At 38.6% G+C, this 21426-nt stretch overlaps 1 protein-coding gene across 1 annotated transcript; it reads right to left on the minus strand.

Moving 5' to 3' along the window:
• Positions 1–307: 307 nt before the first annotated feature.
• On the minus strand, positions 308–20626 carry TMEM263 (transmembrane protein 263). Its single transcript, XM_043880612.1, has 3 exons — positions 20439–20626; positions 7590–7659; positions 308–4684 (listed from the first exon to the last, which is right to left on the minus strand). Exons 2-3 carry the CDS (start codon positions 7651–7653, stop codon positions 4398–4400), a joined length of 351 nt encoding a protein of 116 aa, XP_043736547.1. The 5' UTR covers positions 7654–7659; positions 20439–20626; the 3' UTR covers positions 308–4397.
• Positions 20627–21426: the final 800 nt, after the last annotated feature.

Here is a 21426-nt window from a genome sequence, read left to right on the forward strand (position 1 = left end):
GGGAATACAGCAGGAGGGGTAGGAAGCGGGGGAGTGACACTAATTTTGAGGAGTAGGGAAGTGAACAAACAAGAAAGTATGTAAGAAAGTTTAGCAGAGTTGAGGAGCCATTTGTGCTTTGTGGCCATTCGTGTAAAATGCTTTGTGTAAAAACCAATATTGTAAAATAATTATCCTTCAATTAAATAAATAAAAACTTTTGTCAGTACACTAGCAAACCAGAGGCAGTTGTGGCTATAGAAATAATTTGTAGCTTAGTCTAACTAGAAAAGTTTAAACTAAAAAAATCCACATTCATGGTCAAACATGCAGTATACCAGCTTTATTTTCCTTTACACCAAATCCTAGTCCATTACTTTTTAGCCCATGAAACTCTGCTTTTTTCCATTCTTGCATTCTTAACCCAGATCATCCTACAAGTAAAATTTTAGATACTCAAAATCAACAACGTAGCAGGGGGAGATACCCTTACATAAAACACTAGAGTCAAATGTCATTTCCTCTGTGGAAAAAAAGACTAACAACAAATTACATTATTTCCTTTAAACAATTTATGTATAAATTTATTTCTGTGGCAGAATGCAATTAGCTGCCAAATAAATATGATCACGCCGAAGACTTGAAGTGAGCTCAAATCACACAGCTTGGTAAATCAAGCGTACAGGCAGCACTACAGCAGCAGAATGAAGGGCTAATTATTGAGCAGTCCCCTTTGTTTCTGGACATAGGCCGGAGAGGTTGTGACTGACACTAATTCAAGCATTCGCTGGGGAGGTTGTGACTGACACTAATTCAAGCATTATGGGAAACTCAACTAACATTGGAGATTAGCTTGTTCCATATTTGTACAAAGGGAATACAGATACTTTCTTCCTAAGGGCCTCATACTGATTAAATAAGAGAATTTATGGACCATTCCCGATAGGTAAGTAGGTGCCCAGTAAGTATCAATTTTCTTCCTTCTTCCAGTTGGTTCCCTTCCCTTTGAATCATTTCTGGCCAGTAAGCAGTCTTAAGTTGGTTCCACATCGGCCTAGGACACAGAAGTGCCCTCCCTACTATGTAATTCCTCCATCAAATCCCGAAGTTTACGAGTGCACAAGAACCACCTGCAGAGGTTGTTAAACTGCAGTCTTGAATTCCACCCTGCAGAGATTCAGCAAGTTGCTGTCAAACCTAGAAATCTGCATGTTTGATATTTATTAGAGTTGTTTAAAATACATGTGGACTTGATTGTTGGCATCATAATTCATATTTGGAGATGTTCTGTCATGTTTGTGCGTTAGTACCAAAAAATTTAAAAACTGGCTACAGTGCTTTCTGATTTGCTATATAACTAAAATTTTAAGAATATCCTGTTTTAAAATTCCCTTTATTTCCTTAGATCTTTATGAAACAGTTCATCTTTTGCAGATCATAGTGCTTTATTAAACATATTCATGTATTCTTTTCCCATTTCTTTTAACACAAAAAATTTACTCAATGATCAGTAATTTTCATCTGACATTTCACTAAGTACAGGATTCATGATGTCAACATTATTAGATCAGTCATTCTAGTGGGTCACACAAGTTTATCCTCATTGTGCCAAATACCCACTTAAAAGATAAGCTGAATAACAGATGCCTCCAGGTGTATACAACAACCTCAGTTTCTTGAAGTTAGCTAGTACTGTTCAACAGGTCAGATTGCTAGTCTACAAAAATAAACTGGAAAAGACTCAAGTGTACAGCTTTACATATCAAATGGCAAGTTCATTTCAACAAGAACCTCTACAACTAACTGTTCATTTGTACAAGTTCTCTGCTATCATTGCAAAGCCTCTCCCGAACAAAGTTATAAGTTTAAAATTTAAAACAAGCTTGATGAGATAAAATGTACCAGGTGGCTTTTCTGTAGCAGAAATTAATTACAACCATTTTTTCTCAAGCAATTTTAAAGACAAGCCAAGTTGAAAATAAATATTCAAGCACACAGTAAACTAAAGTCTATATGTAGAAATTCAGGTACAAAGCACAGCAGAGCCTATGAAGATAATTTAGAAATATAAACTAGCAACAAAGCAATAATTTCTTTCAAATAACAGGAAAAAGTTCTCCAATACCATTATTGAGATCATTTAGTGTTTATTAATTTCAGAGTTTTTTTAAAATCCTGTTTCTAATTATATTTGATCACAATATACCAACAGATACTTCCCTGGTGGCTCAGAGAGTAAAGCGTCTGCCTACAATGCGGGAGACCTAGGTTCAATCCCTGGATCAGGAAGATCTCCTGGAGAAGGTAATGGCAACCCACTCCCAGTATTCTTGCCTGGAAAATCCAAATCGACGGAGGAGCCTGGTAGGCTACAGTCCATGGGGTCACAGAGAGTCGGACACGACTGAGCGACTTCACTTTCTTTCTTTATACCAACAGATAAATCATACTGGATGAAATAAATGGCAATTTAATTTCTGATTAACTCCTTAATGACGTTCCAGATTTGTATATGGTAGAAAGGTTCAGGAAACTGGATTTGCATAAATCCCTGCTGGTATTTATAAAAGCTTTTAAAAGTTAAGTTTTGTTCTTATCCATTTGTTGATCCACATTATTAATGTAAAACTCTTAAGGGTTTGCAAACAAACACTTAAGCTTTGGGTGTTGGAGTGATTTAAGTTCTCAGGAGTGCTATTTTGACTTACTGACTTAAGAGTATCACCTCCTTTCTTCCCCTTGCTCATTAAAAAAAAAACAGTGCAGAATGGTAGCAAATTTCCAAACTTAAAAAAAATTAAGATTTTTCAAACTTGGATTAAAGCCTTAGTTAAGATATATGCCGAATATATATTCCACTTTAAAAATTTTTATGAAATTGAACATGAAACAAAGATGAATTCCAGCTAAGTCATACTCTTTTAGAATGAACGAGGCATGAGACGTTATTAAGATATGACACGCTTATCATCCGTAACCAAAAAATTCAATTCCCTGCCTGAAGTTGATGTGGAAAATGATACAAAGTCTACTGCTGCTTTAAAGGACTGTAAGATAACATTTTAAAAGCCTGTCAAACATTGATAGCACTTATCAATATACTTAATCTTCAGCATTAATCTGTGGAGCCCATTCCATTCAATTTAAGTCACATATCCATAGTTGCTTTTACTGTGTTTTTTAAAAGGGGTACTGCTAATAATTTAAGCCATCCTTGTGCCAGGTGGCACAAGTGGTTAAGAATCCATCTGCCAAGCACAAGACATGGGTTTGCTCCCTGTGTTGGGAAGATCCCCTGGAATAGGAAATCACAACCCACTTCAGTATTCTTGCCTGAAAAATTCCATGGACAAAGGAACTTGATGGGTTATAGTCCATGGAGTCACAGAGAGTTGGGCACAACTGAGTATGTAAGCATGTGAGACAAAATAGATGTGAAGGATTCTTTTTATATCTTGGATGCTTCAGATAATTCTTAAGAACTTAAAATGATTCATGTGTTCCTCCTTAATATGAAACTCTTTTAACATAGCTTCTGACCAGCAAAGAAATGTTCCTTAGGCACTGTAAGGTTTATTAATGATGGAGCATGAACCCAGGTTGAAGTGTACAATTTGGTATAACTACTGACTGTTAACAAGCACTGTCTTACCTGCTGAGAGCAAGAAATGCCTTTACCCCACTAATCCTGAGATTCTTGAGGAAAAACTAATTTCACAAACAACTTTTGAAAGAATCCATATATAATAATAATCCTAAGAACCGCACATATTCAGGGCATTAGAAAAGATGTTTTCTTTTGTAAGGCATCAATGATTAAATTAATATAATGCATGTCTAATACAAGATGGTTAATACTCACAAAACCATGAATCTTTTCTTTTAACCTTCTCTAGTTCCTGCTACTTTTACCACCTTAAATAATAAAAGAATGCCTCTTGGTCTAATCAACTATGGTTATTAAAAAAAACTAATTAAAACATTTGAAACTATTAGGCACATCAAAGGTACAGTTTATGTAGTTCAAGGTTCCCTTCTTAAGGGGCAGATGAGTTACCTGGCACATTATACATATGGAACTGTAAAGATCATCCACTAAATTCAACTTTCACATTTTTAGTTAAACTGAAAGACTTATATAGTAAATATTCAAATACACCATATCTTCAGTTACAACTGAATAAGTGTAACATTTTACCAGATAAAAAGCTGGAATTTAAGTATGAGAAACCTTCATACACTGTGCTAGTATTGGTCTCTTCTTTTTAGACAAAAGCCAGTCAGTCAGTCATCAATACTTTCAACACAGCAGTTAGAAGATAAACGTCCAAAACAGGTGACTCGGTTGTAGTCCATAATTTAGCAATTCAATGCCACTGGCATCATAATGCTGTGGAGAACAACTGTATCTCCATATTTTAGTCAGATTTGTCTTTTTTCTTTCCTGTTAAGGGCACTTTGTTTACAACAGCAGACCCAACAGCTGTAACACCTCCAGCCACAGCAGACACGCCCCCTTTCACCAGCCCTATTCCCATGGAAGGCACAGTTGTGACAGCTGTTTTGGTCACCTCCAGACTCTTTCCACCAATCCAAGCCACGCCACCAATGGTGGCACCAACAGCTCCCTTTGTAACACTGAAGATACCCCCAGTCACACGGGACAGCATGCCTGGTTGCTGTTGTGGGTGATCTTTCATTGAACCTAATGAGAGAAAATATAAGACAGTCAAATGTAAGTCTTTATAAAAACAGTACAAATCACTGAGTAGCCTGACTTCCTAACAATCAGGAGACTGTACTGATAAGGTCAACCAAATAAACACAAATCTGATCAAGACAGGAAGAGCTATTCCCTCAAGGGTATAACTGTCCATGTTTTTAAACCATCTTGGTCCAATGCTAAGTCTTAGTATCTATGAGAAGAAATGCTTTAAAGACTTGACAACTTTCATAAAATAGAAAACTAGTTTAAGTGTTTCCTTGATTTACAGTTTTGTTGCTGTTAATTTTTTAAAAAGCTTTGTTTTAGAACCTAAAAGGATGAAAAAAAGATAAATATATTTAGCCCTTATTTCCTTGATAGAATTCAGTCATTATTGAAAAAAGCTTCCTCATTTAAAGCACTGGTTCTCAAGGTGTGGTCTGGAACCCCTGAGTATCCCCAGGACTATTTAAGGGGTTACAAACTGCTTTCATAGTAATACTAACACATCAGTGTTAACATGTCTTTTCACTTTCATTCTGTCACGAGTCTACAACAGGATTTTCCAGAAGCTTAATGATGTGCAGTAACACAACAGACTAAACACAGAAGCAACTATGAGAATCTAGCTCTCTTCTATTAATCCAAATATTAAACAGATCTGCAAAAATTTTAAAACAATGTGAGGAATTCCCCGCTGGTTCAGTGGTTAGGACCCCACCCTTTCAATGCCGAGGGCCTCGGTTCATTCCCTCGTTGGGGAACTAAAATCCTGCAAGCCAAGGCACTGCCACAAACAAAATGTCACTCTGCTCACAATGTTATTTTTCTTTTTTTTTTTTGAAAATAGTTGTATATTTTTCAAAAAATGTGTTATATTTATATGGGCCTGTTGAATTCTCTTCATAGTAAAATACTTAGTTTCTGTTTTTATTGTTAATATGGCAAGAACCAACAAAGACACAAGCTCTTTGGAATCCTCAAGTTTTGAAAGTAGAAAGCATCCCAAGATGAAATAATTGGAGAACCACTTATTTAAGTATATTTGGGTTTCTATTCTATGCGCTCCTTCATAATGTATTTTAAGAGCTAATACTATATGTAAAAACAGGAAAATTATTCATCACCTACATAAAATCTTTTTTGTAATGAGAAAACCATAGCTATGGTTAATATTTCCACAGCCTCAGTAATTTTTATAGAATAGAATATGTGATTTAAGCATCTAGTTTGTAAAAACTCTTCATATACTCCCAGAAAAGGAGCATCAATATGAGAAATTCAGATTTACTGTCATGAGTTTTTTGTTTGTTTAATAGAGGCACTCAAATTGGCATGTAACCCAAACCCCAGCATAAAATGACTAGCAGGAAGACGTCATAAAAATTCGTTTCTGCCACCCTCAAATACACAGAGATCTTTTCTCCTTCATAATCTAGTGACTCAGGCAGCAACAACACATGAGCAGTGGTGTTTTTATTTTTTTTTAACTTCATGAAAAAACACTTGGTAACTATAAAAAGTCAGACTATAACCACTAAAAAGGTATAATCTCACACAAGAAAGGTAAACTCATGGATAAATAGGTTCAACTGAGACTACCAAAGCTACTAAATCGTGGTTATCAGATAACTCTGGGAAACCAACAATATTTAAAAGAGAAAAAATTCTGAAAATAGAGTTTCTTTAAATACACAAGGCACAAATTTACCTTGAGTAACATTTTCTTCTCATTGTTTGGAGAGTTTACATCATTTTACAAGGAACAAAGCCTCACTGCTTAGTCAAAATTGCTCACTTATAAAGATACAGCAATAGTTAAATTTATAAAACCAATTTTTTAATTGAAACTGAATAATAAGCATAGTTAATATAAATTTTAAAATAGCTGAAATAAGAGACTTAAGACACATATAAACATTTGAATATATTATAAAATTATGATGGAAAGAATTACATAAGTGGTAATTCTTCTGTAATCAGGGTTAGTAACACTAGGAAAAGGGGTGGGGGGGATCTTGAGTATAAAACATAAAAACCTCATGCTGAATACCTCATTAGTATTATCCTTCTATGCTAAATTTGGTGTACATGCATTTAATGAAGACAATTTTTCTCCGTCAAATCAGACAAATTTTAATACTGTTATCACTGTGCTCTTAATTACCACCATATAAATTATTCACTTTGCAGACTACTTTTGTTTAACAGGCTGCCAATGTAAAGACACTGCTGAGGCTGGTGTCTTCCTTAACAGTCATGCTCCTGGACAGCCTTTATCTCTTTCCTGACATCTTTCTCACAAGTCCTTATTTACTTTCTCATTGAGCCCTAACTTTTCTCTTCAATACTCCAGAGTTTTAGTCCCTAAAGAATAAAGCAAAGAAAACAGCTAGTTGTTTCTGTGTATAGTCGGGACATTCAGGTGTGCGTTTAGTGTTTCCAAAGATTTCTGAAGTAAAGATGAGAATGATTCCTGATGTCACGATTTTCAAACTAAAAAATAAATTAAGCAAACCCCAAGACCATATATTAAAAAAGGAAGTTACCTATTATAACATAGTCAATAACAGGAGTTTAACAAATCTCAAGTGCCTCCTGAATTAAGTTTTTGCAGTCCCTCCTTCCTCTGCACCCCACCCAATTCTTTACATATGAAAGGATGCTCTACTTGTGAAATGGTCTTAGAAGAAGAAAAGAGTAGCAGAAAAATAGATCTTAAACAATAAAACAGTTACATAGTGTCCCTATTCATAATATCTATGCTTTCTTATTAAAAGCTAAGTGTTTAAGTATTTTTGGAACACACTTGCTGACAAAACAGGTTGTTACTTTAATAAAGACAATCTGAACTTTAATTCACTAGGATGTTTTTTCATTCTTACTGTTACAGATGCGTACTTACCTTCTGGTGGTTCATCGCTAAGGTATGATGGGATTTCTTGTTGATTTTTATCTGTCTGATTCATGATCACCTAAAAAACACACACATTTCAATCTCAACCTCTGAAACTACTCTTATCATATGCTTATTAACAATCAACTTTATTAAGTTGATAAACAACATTTTACTTATTTATTATTATTTTGGCCAAGCTATGCAGCCAGGCATTAAACTGAGACCATGACAATGAAAGCACAGAATCCTAACCACCAACCAGGGAACTCCTGATAAACAACATTTTAAAACACCCATAACAAGACTACTTCACCTTGTCTGTCTCCTACTTTGTGGTGTTGAGAAATACTTAAAATTACTAGTTGAAAACATAAATTTTAAATCAAGCAAAGACTGGCAGGCATGATACAGGCTCTATGTTGTTACTACAGCTTCAACTTAAATTGAAAATTGCTAATTGAAATAAAGTTGAAAGGTGGGAGTCAGCAGACAAAAATGTTAAGTGCTTCCTCCTACAGAATATTTTATTTCACAACAGACCTAAAGAAAAACCTGTTTAGTCGCCAAGTTGTGTCTGACTCTGCAACCCCATAGGCTGCCGCATGCCAGGCTTCCCAGTTCCTCACTATCTCCCGGAGTTTGCTCAAACCCATGTCCATTGAGTTGATGACGCCATCTAATCATCTCATTCTCTGGTACCCCCCTTCTCCTCCTGCCCTCAATCTTTCCCAGTATCAAAGTCTTTTCCAGTGAGTCAGCTCTTCCCATCAAGGGGCCAAAGTATTGGAGCTTCAGCTTCAGCATCAGTCCTCCCAATGAATATTCAGGGTTGATTTCTTTTAGGATTGACTGGTTTGGTCTCTTTGATGTCCAAGGGACTCTCAAGAGTCTCCTCTAACACCACAGTTCAAAAGCATCCATCATCCTTCAGCTCTCAGCCTTCTTTATGGTTCAATTCTCATATCCATACATATCTAGTGGAAAAACTACAGCCTTAACTAGACAAACATTTGTCAACAAAGTGATGTCTCTGTTTTTTAATATGCTGTCTAGGTTTGTCATAGCTTTTCTTTCAAGGAGCAAGTGTCTTTTAATTTCATGCCTGCAGTCACTGTCTACAGTGATTTTGGAGTCCAAGAAAATAAAGTCTGTCACTGCTTCCATTGTTTCCCCATCTGTTTGCCATGAAGTAATGGGAGCGGATGACATGATCTTAGTTTTTTGAGTGTTGAGTTTTAAGCCAGCTTTTTCATTCTCCTCATTCACCCTCATCAAGAGGCTCTTTAGTTCCTCTTCACTTTCTGCATATCTGGGGTTATTTATATTTCTCCCAGCATTCTTGATTCCAGCCTGTGATTCATCCAGCCTGGCATTTCACATGATATACTCTGCATATAAGTTAAATAAGCAGGGTGACAATATACAGCCTTGATTCCTTTCCCAATTTTGTACCAGTCTGTTGTTCCACATGAGTTTTAACTGTTGCTTCTTGACCTACATAGAGTTTTCTCAGGAGACTGGTAAGGTGGTCTGGTATTCCCATCTCTTTACGAATTTTCCAGTTAGTAGTGATCCACGCAGTCAAAGGTGTAAAGTAGTCAATGAAGCAGAAGTAGATGTTTTTCTGGAATTCCTTTGCTCTCTCTGTGATCCAACACATGTTGGCAATTTGATCTCTGGTTCCTCTGCCTTTTCTAAATCCAGCTTATACCTCTGGAAGTACATCTAGTATTCTCTACAGACTACTGGTTAACTATCATTTATTTCACAAGAGACTTAAAGAAAAACTATACTATGAACTAAAAGAAAAAATTCTATCTGAAAATTTTCATAAAAACATGACATTCTTCTATAGAGATGACTGCACCAATCTGAATCACTTAGAGAAGGATTTTGATTGTATTGTTATCAGAGCTCTAATAAACAGAAGTGTTCACTAGCAAACTAATACAAAATCTACTATTAAAAAATACATTATACTATGATTATGTCTAAGTACAAGTAATAAGGGAAAGTAAGAAATAAAATAAGCTATGCTGGGATGAAAAACATAAACTTTCTTTGCCCAATTTTCTTTACTATCTTAAAATATTTGCTTTAATATTCACTTGACTAAGTAAAGATTTCAAAAAGTCAAGACTGGTCTAAAAGCTTTCTCACTTGGCCAGAAAAACTAGGGTTGTGACCTCAGTAGTCAAATAAGTATTTACTAATCATAAAACCACAGAGCCTAAATTATTAAATCTGTAAATATACAATAGAGATTTTAAAGAATATTATAAAATCCTGCCATCAGCAAAACAACATGGATGAACCTTGAGGGTAGTATTTTAAGTGAAATAAGTCAGAGAAGACAAATAGTATATAATCTCAATTATATATGAAATCTAAAAAAGCCAAACTTAAAGATAAGGTGGTTACAAGGGGCTGGGGGTGTAGAGTTGGGGAAATAACATGTTGGTCAAAGGGAACAAACTTTCCATTATAAGAGGAATAAGTTCTGAGGATCTAATGTACAGCATGATAACTACAGTTAAAAATACTGTATTGTATGCTTGAAAGTTGCTAACAGATTTTTTAAAGTTCTCACCATAACAACAACAACAAAGGTAATTATGAGTTAAGGATGTGTTAACTAACCTTAATCTGGTAAACATTTCGCAATATATGTGTATCAAACCATCACATTATACACCTTAGACTTACACAATGCTGTATGTCAATTATATCTCAAGAAAGCTAGGAAAAAAGAATATTGTGAAAACAGTATACTTTAATATGATGATTAATTGACAGATTGAGTACCTACTATGTGTCATGTTTTATGCATGGGATATAGCTGTGATCAGTACAGACCAAAACTCTGCCATCATGAACACCCCATATTGTCTAGTGGGAAAGACAATAAATATGCAAAGAATATACTGTATATTGGGGCTTCGCTGGTGGCTCAAACGGTGAAGAATCTGCCGGCAACGCAGGAGAACCAGGTTGAATCCCTGGATTAGGAAGATCCCCTGGAGAAGGAAGTGGCTACCCACGCCAGTATTCCTGCTTGGAGAATTCCATGGACAGAGGAGCCTGGAGGGCTACAGTCCATGGGATGGCAAAGAGTCAGACATGACTGAGCAACTTTCAGTTTCAAATTGTGTATCAGATAATGTTACCTGCTGTGGAAAAAAAAGATGAAGGGGAGAGGATGTAATATTTTAACTGGGAGAGTCTTTGAAGGCCTCGTTGTGGTGACATCCCAAACGAGTTAAGGACACAAGGTACTTCAGTCAAGTGCCCTCAAGGCAGAAAAAACAATAAAAGCAAAGGTCCTGAAGTGTAGGAGCTTACCACAAACAGGAAGGAACAGCCAGAAAAATGTGGTGGGGGCTGCAGCAAAGGGCAGTAGGAAAGGAGGTCAAAGAGTGAGGTGTGGGTGACACAGTCCCTTACAGGCCAGAGAGGCAATTATCTTGTAACTCTGAGATGGGGAGCCAGTGAAAGGCGCTGACCAAGAGGGGTCATGTGTTCTGAGTTACCCTTTTTAAAGATCATTCTGGCTGTGTGGGGAGAACAAGCAATCAGAAACAAGAACAGAAAAACCTGTTAGTCTCAACCTAGGGTTTTCAGGGTTTACACATACTGCAGTGTTTATCAGGACTAATGTTAAGGGATCAGAGGAGGGTCAGGGAAAGTTCCCTTTTCCTTTATGACTCCTATTGCTTTTAAGCATCAGCTGATCAAATAAAAAGTCATTCACACTTCCTTCTATATGTCAGTAAGCCAGGCAAAACACACTGGTGGCAAATGAGGGTGCTAGAGGTAGCAGTCTGAGAAGTGAGACTCTTCAAAGGTAATTTAACTTCATTAATTCAACTTGAACTATCTTTAAAACTTAAAGGGTGTGTAACTGCAGCCTCAGCATTCAGCAGCATACACCCTGTGCTTAAATAAGTAATTTTTAGTTGCTCTAATGAAAAGCCTGACTCAGACCACAGATCAAGCGCACCTCATCTTATGCTGGTCTTGTTGTCACTTTAATGTATTTCATACACACTTAAGATTTTAAAAGTAACACTGAAGATATGTAATTTCTGACAACAACAATTAAATATCTGAAAGAGTATCAGCTGATGCATTACTAGGAGTTCCTGATTTGCTTTAATTTTGAAACTCTCTTAAGCCAGAAAGTTAAATTTATTTTCATTCTCATTTTTATATTTCTTTAACTTATCGTCACATTAAGATCATGAGAATTATACAGCACAGTGTTTAAAGTTTTGGGATCAGAGACCCTGCATTTGAATCCCAACTTGACTATATAAACTATATGGCTGAGGACAAATAACTTCACCAGATCCTTGCAGTTCAGGAAACAGAAATTAAAGATATTCTAGCCCTCACTCTGAAAATACTACTTAACAATTGAAAACAAAAACATGCAGAAACTCCTGGCAGAATGGCTAGGAGTGTGTGTGCCCCTTCTTGAGGAATAACTATTTTGGAGCCACTTTCTTCCCCATTGTTATAGTCACTTCAGTCCTGTCCGACTCTTTGTGACCCCATGGACTGTAGCCTGCCAGGCTCTCCTCTGTCCATGGAATTTCCCAGGCAAGAATACTGGAGTGGATTGCCATTTCCTTCTCCAGGGGATCTTGGACTTGAACCCATATCTCCTGCATTCCAGGTGGATTCTTTACCACTGAGCTACCTGGGATCCCCACTTTCTTCCCCACTGAACTGTTAATTCAAAAGGAGAGACACTTTGTCTGCCTTACTCAGCACTAAACCCAGTATCTGTATACCAGGAGATTATTTGGGTGATCAAGTAATTAATAGATGTCACAATATTCTGTACAGAAATACAGGGATATTATATACACATACACCTTTCATATTTTAGCTGGAGTTATAAAACAGACATGGTAGTAACTACATACATTTTAAAACTGCTTTTCTGTATATATCCCACAAATTCCTACCAAAAGTCTTGCCTTTTTCTCCTAATACAGAATTCCTTTTAAAAAAACAAACAAAACGTAATGTCTTCACATTTATCTACCTTGTAGTTTAAAAAAGAAAAAGACCATCATTTTAAAAGATCAGAGCTGTTTTATTCTGATAGCATGAAAGACATATGCAAATTTATCTAAATACTATGAAGTGACTACTCTCCTGCCAACAGGCAATGAGGAGCCATCAGCCAAGTAATACTGTCAGATCTGTATTTTAAGAAGCTAACTAAAGCAAGATCAGGTGGAAGGACAGAGATTAAATACAGCAAGTGGCTACTTTATAATCTAATGAGATAGAACAGTAGTCTGAACTCTTGTCAATTGTTCTTGTCTAAATAAATGTTTAGACCAAAACCCTAGGAGTCACCCTTGATTTCCTTTAACATTCCCATCAAATCGTTGGTAAGTTCTGTTGCCTGAATAAGTCCAAGATACAACTACTACACATCACCTCTTCTGATACCTCTTTTGACTAAGCCGTCACAATCTCTTATTTGGACAACTACAAAGTCTCTTAACCAGCCTCCGAGCTTCCATCTTTGCTCTTCCTTCAGTCTAGCCATGTCATACTCTGCTTAAAACCCTCCAGCTGCTTCCTATTTTGCTCAGAATAAAATCCAGAGTCCTTTCCTTCGCCTTTGAGGGTCAACATCTAATACCCTGATAGCATCTCCTACCATTCTGTTTCTTGCTCACTCCAGCCTGACAACATAGCCTTCTTTGCTCATCTTTTCCTGAAAGGCTCTTCCCCAATACATGTACATGGCTTGATTCCTTACTTCCTTCAGGTCTGTGCAAATGTCCCCTTCTCAGAGGTCTTCTGACTACCCTAAGACAGATTAGCACCTTCCTAACTCCTTTCCCTACCATTTTCATCTAACACTGCTCTATTTTCTTCATTGCTTTTACTGTCACTTGATATACATGTTTATTCTGTGTCTCTCCCAATTAGAATGAAAGCTCTATTGTAACAAAGCTTGGTTTTGTCGCTGCTTCATTCCCTTCATTCCCAGAGCCTTAATCAATGCTGATTAAGTGGATACTCAAATACTTGAATTTTTTGTGTGAAGTAGAACATAACTTGGGTATTAATGTGAGATAGAAGGAGAATATAGGATATAAAATTTCTAGTGTGAGAAATAGAAATGATGAAGACAGGAGGCAGGAGAGAGGAAACGAATGCTGAGAGAGATGGACTTTTTTTTTTTAATGTTTACTTTATTGCAATAAGAACACTTAACCATGAGATCTCCCCTTTAACAAATAAGTGTACACTGACTGTTGACTATGACCTGTTCCTGAAAAGCTATTTGAGATACCTTCAGAGCATCCACAGGAGACATTTAGCAGTCAATTGGACTTAAAGGGCCTGAAACTTAGCATGAAGTCTGAGTTAGAACTGAGGTCCTAAGAATGGTCTGAAGTGACAGCTGAAGTTGCATGGGGTAAGTGGTATGATCAAGGAAAAGTGCAGTAAGAGAACAGATTGATAAGCTTACTTGGACTGTTCATATTTAAGAAGTGAGCAAAAGAGAAACCAGCAAAAACAAAATATACCTAAAGACAGACAAATGAGTAGAGTCTCATGGATAGCAAGAGATGAATTCGTAAGCTTCCTAAAGATACATACAACACAGACATTAAAATTATTTATGAAGATTAAATACTATGGGGAACTGTTAATGTTCTGTTTAGAGGATAAAAAAGGCATATATCACATGATACTATTTTTTTCAAGTGCACATAAAAGACTGAAGGTAAATATGCACGCTAAGTTGCTTCAGTCATGTCCGACTCTTTGCAACCCTATGGACTGTAGCCTGCCAGCTTCCTCTGTCCATGGGATTCTCCAGGCAAGAATACTAGAATGGAGTTGTCATTTCCTCCTCCAGGGGATCTTCCTGACACAGGGATCAAACCTGCATTTCTTGCATCTCGTGGATTGACAGGAGGGTTCTTTACCACTAGCGCCACCTGGGAAGCCCCAAAGTGCTAACAAAGATTGCCACTACGGGATAGAAATTATATATATGGTGAGGAGGAAGAGATACATAGTATTTCTATATAGAGAGAAATATATATACTTACCACATATATTTTTTTACCATAAACAGGTATTGATTTTATAATTAAAGAAAATTATATTTTTAAGTCTTAGAAATCAGTGATATTCACAAAGGGTATTTTTAAAGATGACACAGTTCATCTATATAGTTATTGTAACTAATAGGGTTTTTATCCTTAGATCAAGTTGATCATCTAAAAAGCACTGTTCCTGAATCACAAAATGCTGACTTGAAGAAAATGACATCACTGAGTTTTATTCATGGTTATGTTCCCTCCCCCTCCCCCACCCCAGTCCTGACAGCACACCAAGACCTCCACTCTTATAGCTCTTTTCCCTGATTTGCAATTTGAAAATCTTATTTATAATTCTTACCATTTTATAGTACATATTTTGGTTGTAAGCTGAAACACAGTATTTGTGGAATAAATGGAATAAAAATATAATTTGTATCCACACTACCTTTAAGCATCACAAGAAAATATGCAAACCAATACATGATCCAAATTTCTGGTTAAAAAAAAAAACTTTCAGCTGGATTCATGCTCTTCAAATGTACCTCTTGAAGAATAGGCAGTGGTATGCCAGGGGCTTCAAGAACCATAGGAGAGACATAACACATAAATTCTACTACACAGTAATTCAAAATAGTTTTATTTTTAAATATACACTAACTAAAATGCTAAATGAAAAGTGCTTGGGAATTTTTTAAGACAACTAGACTTCCAATAAATGTCCTTCTTGCCTGTAACTTCTTTTAGGGTGTGGTGTTCAGTCACTAAGTCATGTCCAGCTCACCCTCTGCTGCCCCCTTCTCCTCTTGCCTTCACTCTTTCCCAGCATCAGGAACTTCAGAGTATGATTTACCAGTTCTTTTCCCTGCCCAACCACACTCCACCTCCCCTGAGTTTACCCCATTCTTAAATTACATTTACACTTACATTTACTAGTATTATCAATAGTTACAAACAGGATTACCAATAAATAATACAAAGTCTATAGAGTTGTGCAGGCCAGAACCTGGCTATCTAGACTCAAACAACTTGATTTTGAAAGCCCTAAGAGGCCATAAAGATTGATTTTTGTTTTGCATATATATATATTTTAATGTCTACATTTCTTGTACGTCACTCATATTAACAGCAAGTATGTAGTATTACAATTCCTACAGAACACTTTAGGGTAATAAAAATTGTGTAAAAGCTTTTTAAGTATATTTAAGTATATGGAATATATTTTTCTGAATCCAACACACCACTTTTTCTTATAAAGGTAGTTTTTCTAAAATCCTTAACTATCTGTAATACCATCTTTACTTTTTACTCACATAAACCATTCCCAACTTCTACACACATATATGTGCCAAACTTCTGGTGGTATTACCTCTTCATGGATATTATCACTTCATCACTAGGAGAAATACTTTTTATATTACCATCCTGGTCATTATCATCATTACACTTTTATCTCTTAAATATGGAATTGTGAAGACAAATACACCCCTAATATTCCAAAACTGGAAGAGGTAAATAATCTACTTAGTAAAATTTTAAAGTATACACATGAAGACAAATAACAACTGACAATGAAAGTATCGAAAAGACCATTTTAAAATGTTACCTTTAAACAACATTATTAAATTCTATGCAAACCATCAGCATAATTCAACATATACTTGGGTCCCTGCTATGTGCCAGGTACCGTGGTTTCATTGTGAAACCAGGTTTCAGTGTGAGTGTGATTAAACACATAGAGGACTATAAGTCAAGAGTTTACAATCCAGTGGTTATATACTTTACCATCATTTATTTAGTTTCATTCAAAAACCAAAAAAATGCTGCTCTATAGGAACTCATAATGCACACAAATTTCTTTTTTAAAAATGTACTTTAATCTCAAAAATATACAAGCGACTCCTGCAGCTCAATTCCAGAAAAATAAATGACCCAATCAAAAAATGGGCCAAAGAACTAAACAGACATTTCTCCAAAGAAGACACACAGATGGCTAACAAACACATGAAAAGATGCTCAACATCACTCATTATCAGAGAAATGCAAATCAAAACCACAATGAGGTACACCATTACACGCCAGTCAGGATGGCTGCTATCCAAAAGTCTACAAGCAATAAATGCTGGAGAGGGTGTGGAGAAAAGGGAACCCTCTTAGACTGTTGGTGGGAATGCAAACTAGTACAGCCGCTATGGAGAACAGTGTGGAGATTTCTTAAAAAACTGGAAATAGAACTGCCATATGACCCAGCAATCCCACTCCTGGGCATACACACCGAGAAAACCAGATCTGAAAGAGACATGTGCACCCCAATGTTCATTGCAGCGCTGTTTATAATAGCCAGGACATGCAAGCAACCTAGATGCCCATCAGCAGACGAATGGATAAGGAAGCTGTGGTACATATACACCATGGAATATTACTCAGCCATTAAAAAGAATTCATTTGAATCAGTTCTAATGAGATGGATGAAACTGGAGCCCATTATACAGAGTGAAGTAAGCCAGAAAGATAAAGACCATTACAGCATACTAACACATATATATGGAATTTAGAAAGATGGTAATGATAACCCTATACACAAAACAGAAAAAGAGACACAGATGTACAGAACAAACTTTTGGACTCTGTGGGAGAAGGTGAGGGTAGGATGTTTAGAGAGAACAGCATCGAAACATGTATATTATCAAGGGTGAAACAGATCACCAGCCCAGGTTGGATGCATGAGACAAGTGCTCGGGCCTGGTGCACTGGGAAGACCCAGAGGAATCGGGTGGAGAGGGAGGTGGGAGGGGGGATCGGGATGGGGAATACATGTAACTCCATGGCTGATTCATGTCAATGTATGACAAAACCCACTACAATATTGTAAAGTAATTAGCCTCCAACTAATAAAAATAAAGGGGAAAAAAAAAAATAAAAACTAGGAAAAAAAAAATAAGAAATTAAATTTGGAGGGACATCACACACGATTGGAGAACTGTCCAGACAACTTGGGACTTTTTTTTTTTTTAACTTGGGACTTTAGAACTCAATAAATAAATTCATTTGTGGAGAAAAAAAAAAGTACTTTCCTAAGAAAGGCAATAAAGACAGAAAACAGCCTTTAGATCAGGACAAATAATTTAACTTACTCTAAGGACATAATCAGTTTTACCATGTGGTCCTGACATGTGAATAAACGATTACAGTACTAACTAAAACTGGTCATGTTTCTTTAAGAAACTCTGAAATGTGAAAGAGTTCTTTACTGTAGACTGCAATTCATCAGCAGTTCCTTTAAGCATTTTAGGCCAGGGAGAGACAATTCTTGTCCAGTACAACAATATCATAGATGTAACAGCTGGCAAATATATTGAGCAAGGATTTATAACACCACTATTCTCTAGAGGGTAATTTCTTCCAATAATAGAAATAAGTAAACAAATGCCTCTATGAACCCCCTCCCTTTTTTAAAAGAAAACAAATGAATCAGTGTTGTTTACAGATATCTGTTATATAAAATTTTTGTTAATAATGAAAAGAAAATCTGAAAATAGTACTCAAATGTGCCTATGGCTCAATACCGCTGTGTACCAAGGGAAGTTAAAAAGCACTAACACATTGTATATGAAGCATAACTACAAAATGCAGTGCGCGACAGGTTACCTTCAAAGACACTTCAAAAATTTCTTACTAAACAGTAAGTGCCAATTTCCCTATAAGAAAAAGACTATTAGCTAAATCATTAGCTAAAAAAGACAATTAGCTAAATTATTAGCTAAAAAAGACAATTAGCTATTCTACATATTTTAATATATGTAGAAACTTTGCCACGTTCTCACTCCTATGCTTTAGCTTCTTTGCCAAATAACTACAAGGAGTTTAAAAAATATATTTATACAGAGCTGTAGCCCACATACACCAACAAACAGTGTATATTATTCAAGCACCAGCTTACTGTTTTTAGGCTTCTCTAGTTAACCAGCTCTCCTCAAGAGGCTCCTTTTAAAAACGGTCCCTGCCCATTAAATCAACAGCAAGTGAACGCAGGAAATGCACTGAATGTGTCAGGAAAGAAAAAGTAATCTGCCAGTAAAACCTAGAGCGAGTGATAAGTAACAACCCACAGTATGGAGATGGCAGTTTGCAAGTGTTGCTCTGAAACGAAACATTGACCAGAATTACACTAACCTATCAAACCAAGTAACCAGCACACCAGCCATTTTCACTAAATTATACTTCATTAGTTCAACAGATAGCTGTGTCCCTACTATGTGTCAGACACTGTTAGACACTGAAGGTTCATTCTGAACAAGCATGTCAAGGCCCTCCTTGCAGGGAGTTTCTATATAATCCAGCAAGGTACCTTCAGGAAGTAGCATAACAACAACAATTCAATGACTGAAACAAGAAAAAGCTAAAGATTTTCCTGGAGTTAAAAAAGAACCACACACAAGATGTAACAATATTCTCTACATAATGGCATATTTTTACTGCACTTGCTTTCTAGTGTACATTATAACAAAAACTAAAGAAATGAAAGCGAAAAAAATCAAAACAGGATGCATTTAAGTTTATTAAAAGTTACTTCCTTCTTGCTTTAAGAAAACAGACATGAGTACATACACTCAGACATATACCTGTTGATGTTATATCAGTATTGCCGGGGAACTCTTGAGAGCACCCACACCAGTGGATGTTTTAAAGGTTAAACAACAAACAGCAAATAATCACAGACAGTAAATAAAGTGTTTTCATTTGGAATTAGCATAAGTGTTCACAAGGGCAGAATAAATTAAATAAACTCTCCTCCTTCCCTAGGTGTTTCTAAACCTTTCCCAGTGGCCCCTTCCCCCGCCCCCCCCCCCCCCCCACCCCCCCATCCCTTTGGGCACTAACAAGTCCTTTTTTTTTTTTCTTTAGCAGAGGGAGTGACGTGGCAGGAGAGGCAGAAAATGACCCTGAAGGAGCACTGGCTGAGGCTGAGCTCAGCACCTCCTCCCTCTGCTCCACGTTGTATACCCAGCAAACCCCACTCCCACAGAGTTCCAGAATTTCTGTCTTCTAACATACAAGAGGCGGTCTGTTTAGGAGAGAGGATCTGATCATACGTGGGAGCTTGCGGATCCGTCTTGAGGTGCGTGTGCATAGCAGGCACGGTTTTTATTTAGGCTTAGAAGGCACTGATGGCACTCAGGAGTGCTCCAGCGGTCCCCAGTCATCCCCCAGGGCCGTCACACCTCCGTCCATCGCTACACTTTCAAGCTCAGGTTAGGTGTGGGGGCAGAGCTACCTGGGAAGAGCACCGGGAATGTCCACTGGGGACCAAGGCTCGTGTGGCTGAACCCAAGAGAACCGTTTATCAACAGGTTAGGAGTGAGTGGGGCGGGGAAGCAAGCAGCCCCTCTGCCGCATCCCTCTCCTCTCCCAGGCTGCTGACATCCTCCCACCCCCCATTTTTCCGGCCTGACACCCCAGGAGGTAAGAAGCCAGGAGGAAGCGTCCAATGAGAGTCCCAATCTCAAACGCCGGCGGGGGAGTCAGAAACGAGTACAGAGGTGGCGGGGGGAGGGTAACCCCGCCACCTAACCTCCACCCGTCCGCAACACGTTCCCGCCCCTCCCCCTTCCCCGTTCAGCAACCCCCCGCCACCATCACCACCAAAAGGCTCCGGGCAGCCAAGCCTGGGCAGGGGGGCAGTGAGGTGCAGAAAAGCTAACGGAAAAAGGCAAAAGAGGGGAGGGCAAGAAGCCGGGACGGCGCCCCCTACCCTCCCTGACCGACTTACCGCCGGGTCGGGGGCCGGCGCCGGGGCCGGGCGGAGGAGCGGGCAGCACCGAGGAAGGGCGAGGAGATTTCGGGCCTGAGCGACGGGCACAGCCTCAGGCAGTCGCGGGCTCCGGAGACGCCTCCTCCGGCTGTGGAGCCAGAAGACACGGTTTGCGACGGCGGCCTCTGGCTGCGGACGTGGCGCCGGACGCGACCCGCCCCCTCCACCGCCTCCTCAGCTCCCGCCTCCTCCTACGGCTCGCGCTCCAACGCGCACGCGCACCCGGGGCCCCTCCCGCGCCCACCGGGCACACGCCCACCCGTTTCTCGAACTGCCCGGCCCTCCCAGCAGCCCCCAGCCGGTCGCCTCCCGACGTGCGCACGCGCGCCGCTCCCCAGCTTCAGGCCTACTCCAGCCCCTTCGCCCGCTGGGTGCTACCGCCAGAACCCCTGGCTGGCCTGCGCGCTCTCCCCCCTCCCGCCCCCTTTCCCGCCGCCGTCCAATCAGATCGGGCGAAGGGCGCGGAGCCCTAGGAACGCGTAGTCGGCTGCCCTGCGGCCCTAGCGCCAACGCCTCAGTTGCGCCCGAGATAACGGTCGCTCTGAATTCCGAACCTTCGCCCTAAGGAATATGAGACGGTTGTCAGTTTCTCCAGTCCTTCGCCTGAGGCCTCGACGTCCCTTACCTCAGGAGGGCGAATGAGCTGGGCCTGCTCTCAGCCCTTCACTTTGGGGCTCCCTGAGAGCCTCTATTTACTCTCCAGGTGACAGGGGTGACGACAGAGACGCTGCTCATTTATTATTTTTTGTTGTTGAGAGACATTGCTCATTTATTATTGTCACTGTTTTTGTTATTTTTATTTGAAATCTCCTCTGCCCCTAGAATTGATCTTGGGAGAACTCGGCTTCGCCGCGGTCATCCACCGCTTACCGCATTGCCGAGTGCTCGCCAGAAGCTGGGAATTGGCAGGAGAGAGTGGGTGTTCAGTAATGAGCAGAGAAGTGAG

Source organism: Cervus elaphus, chromosome 22 (genome assembly GCF_910594005.1).
Source record: "Cervus elaphus chromosome 22, mCerEla1.1, whole genome shotgun sequence".
Taxonomy (NCBI): Eukaryota; Metazoa; Chordata; class Mammalia; order Artiodactyla; family Cervidae; genus Cervus; species Cervus elaphus.

What these genes read in the sequence shown, in the direction of transcription:
- TMEM263 (XM_043880612.1), bottom strand. Translation starts at nt 7,653, where the DNA reads ATGAATCAGACAGATAAAAATCAACAAGAAATCCCATCATACCTTAGC. An exon ending in TAGCGATGAACCACCAGAAG is followed by an intron (nt 4,685 to 7,589) that starts GTAAGTACGCAT and finishes TTCTCTCATTAG; the next exon opens with GTTCAATGAAAGATCACCCA.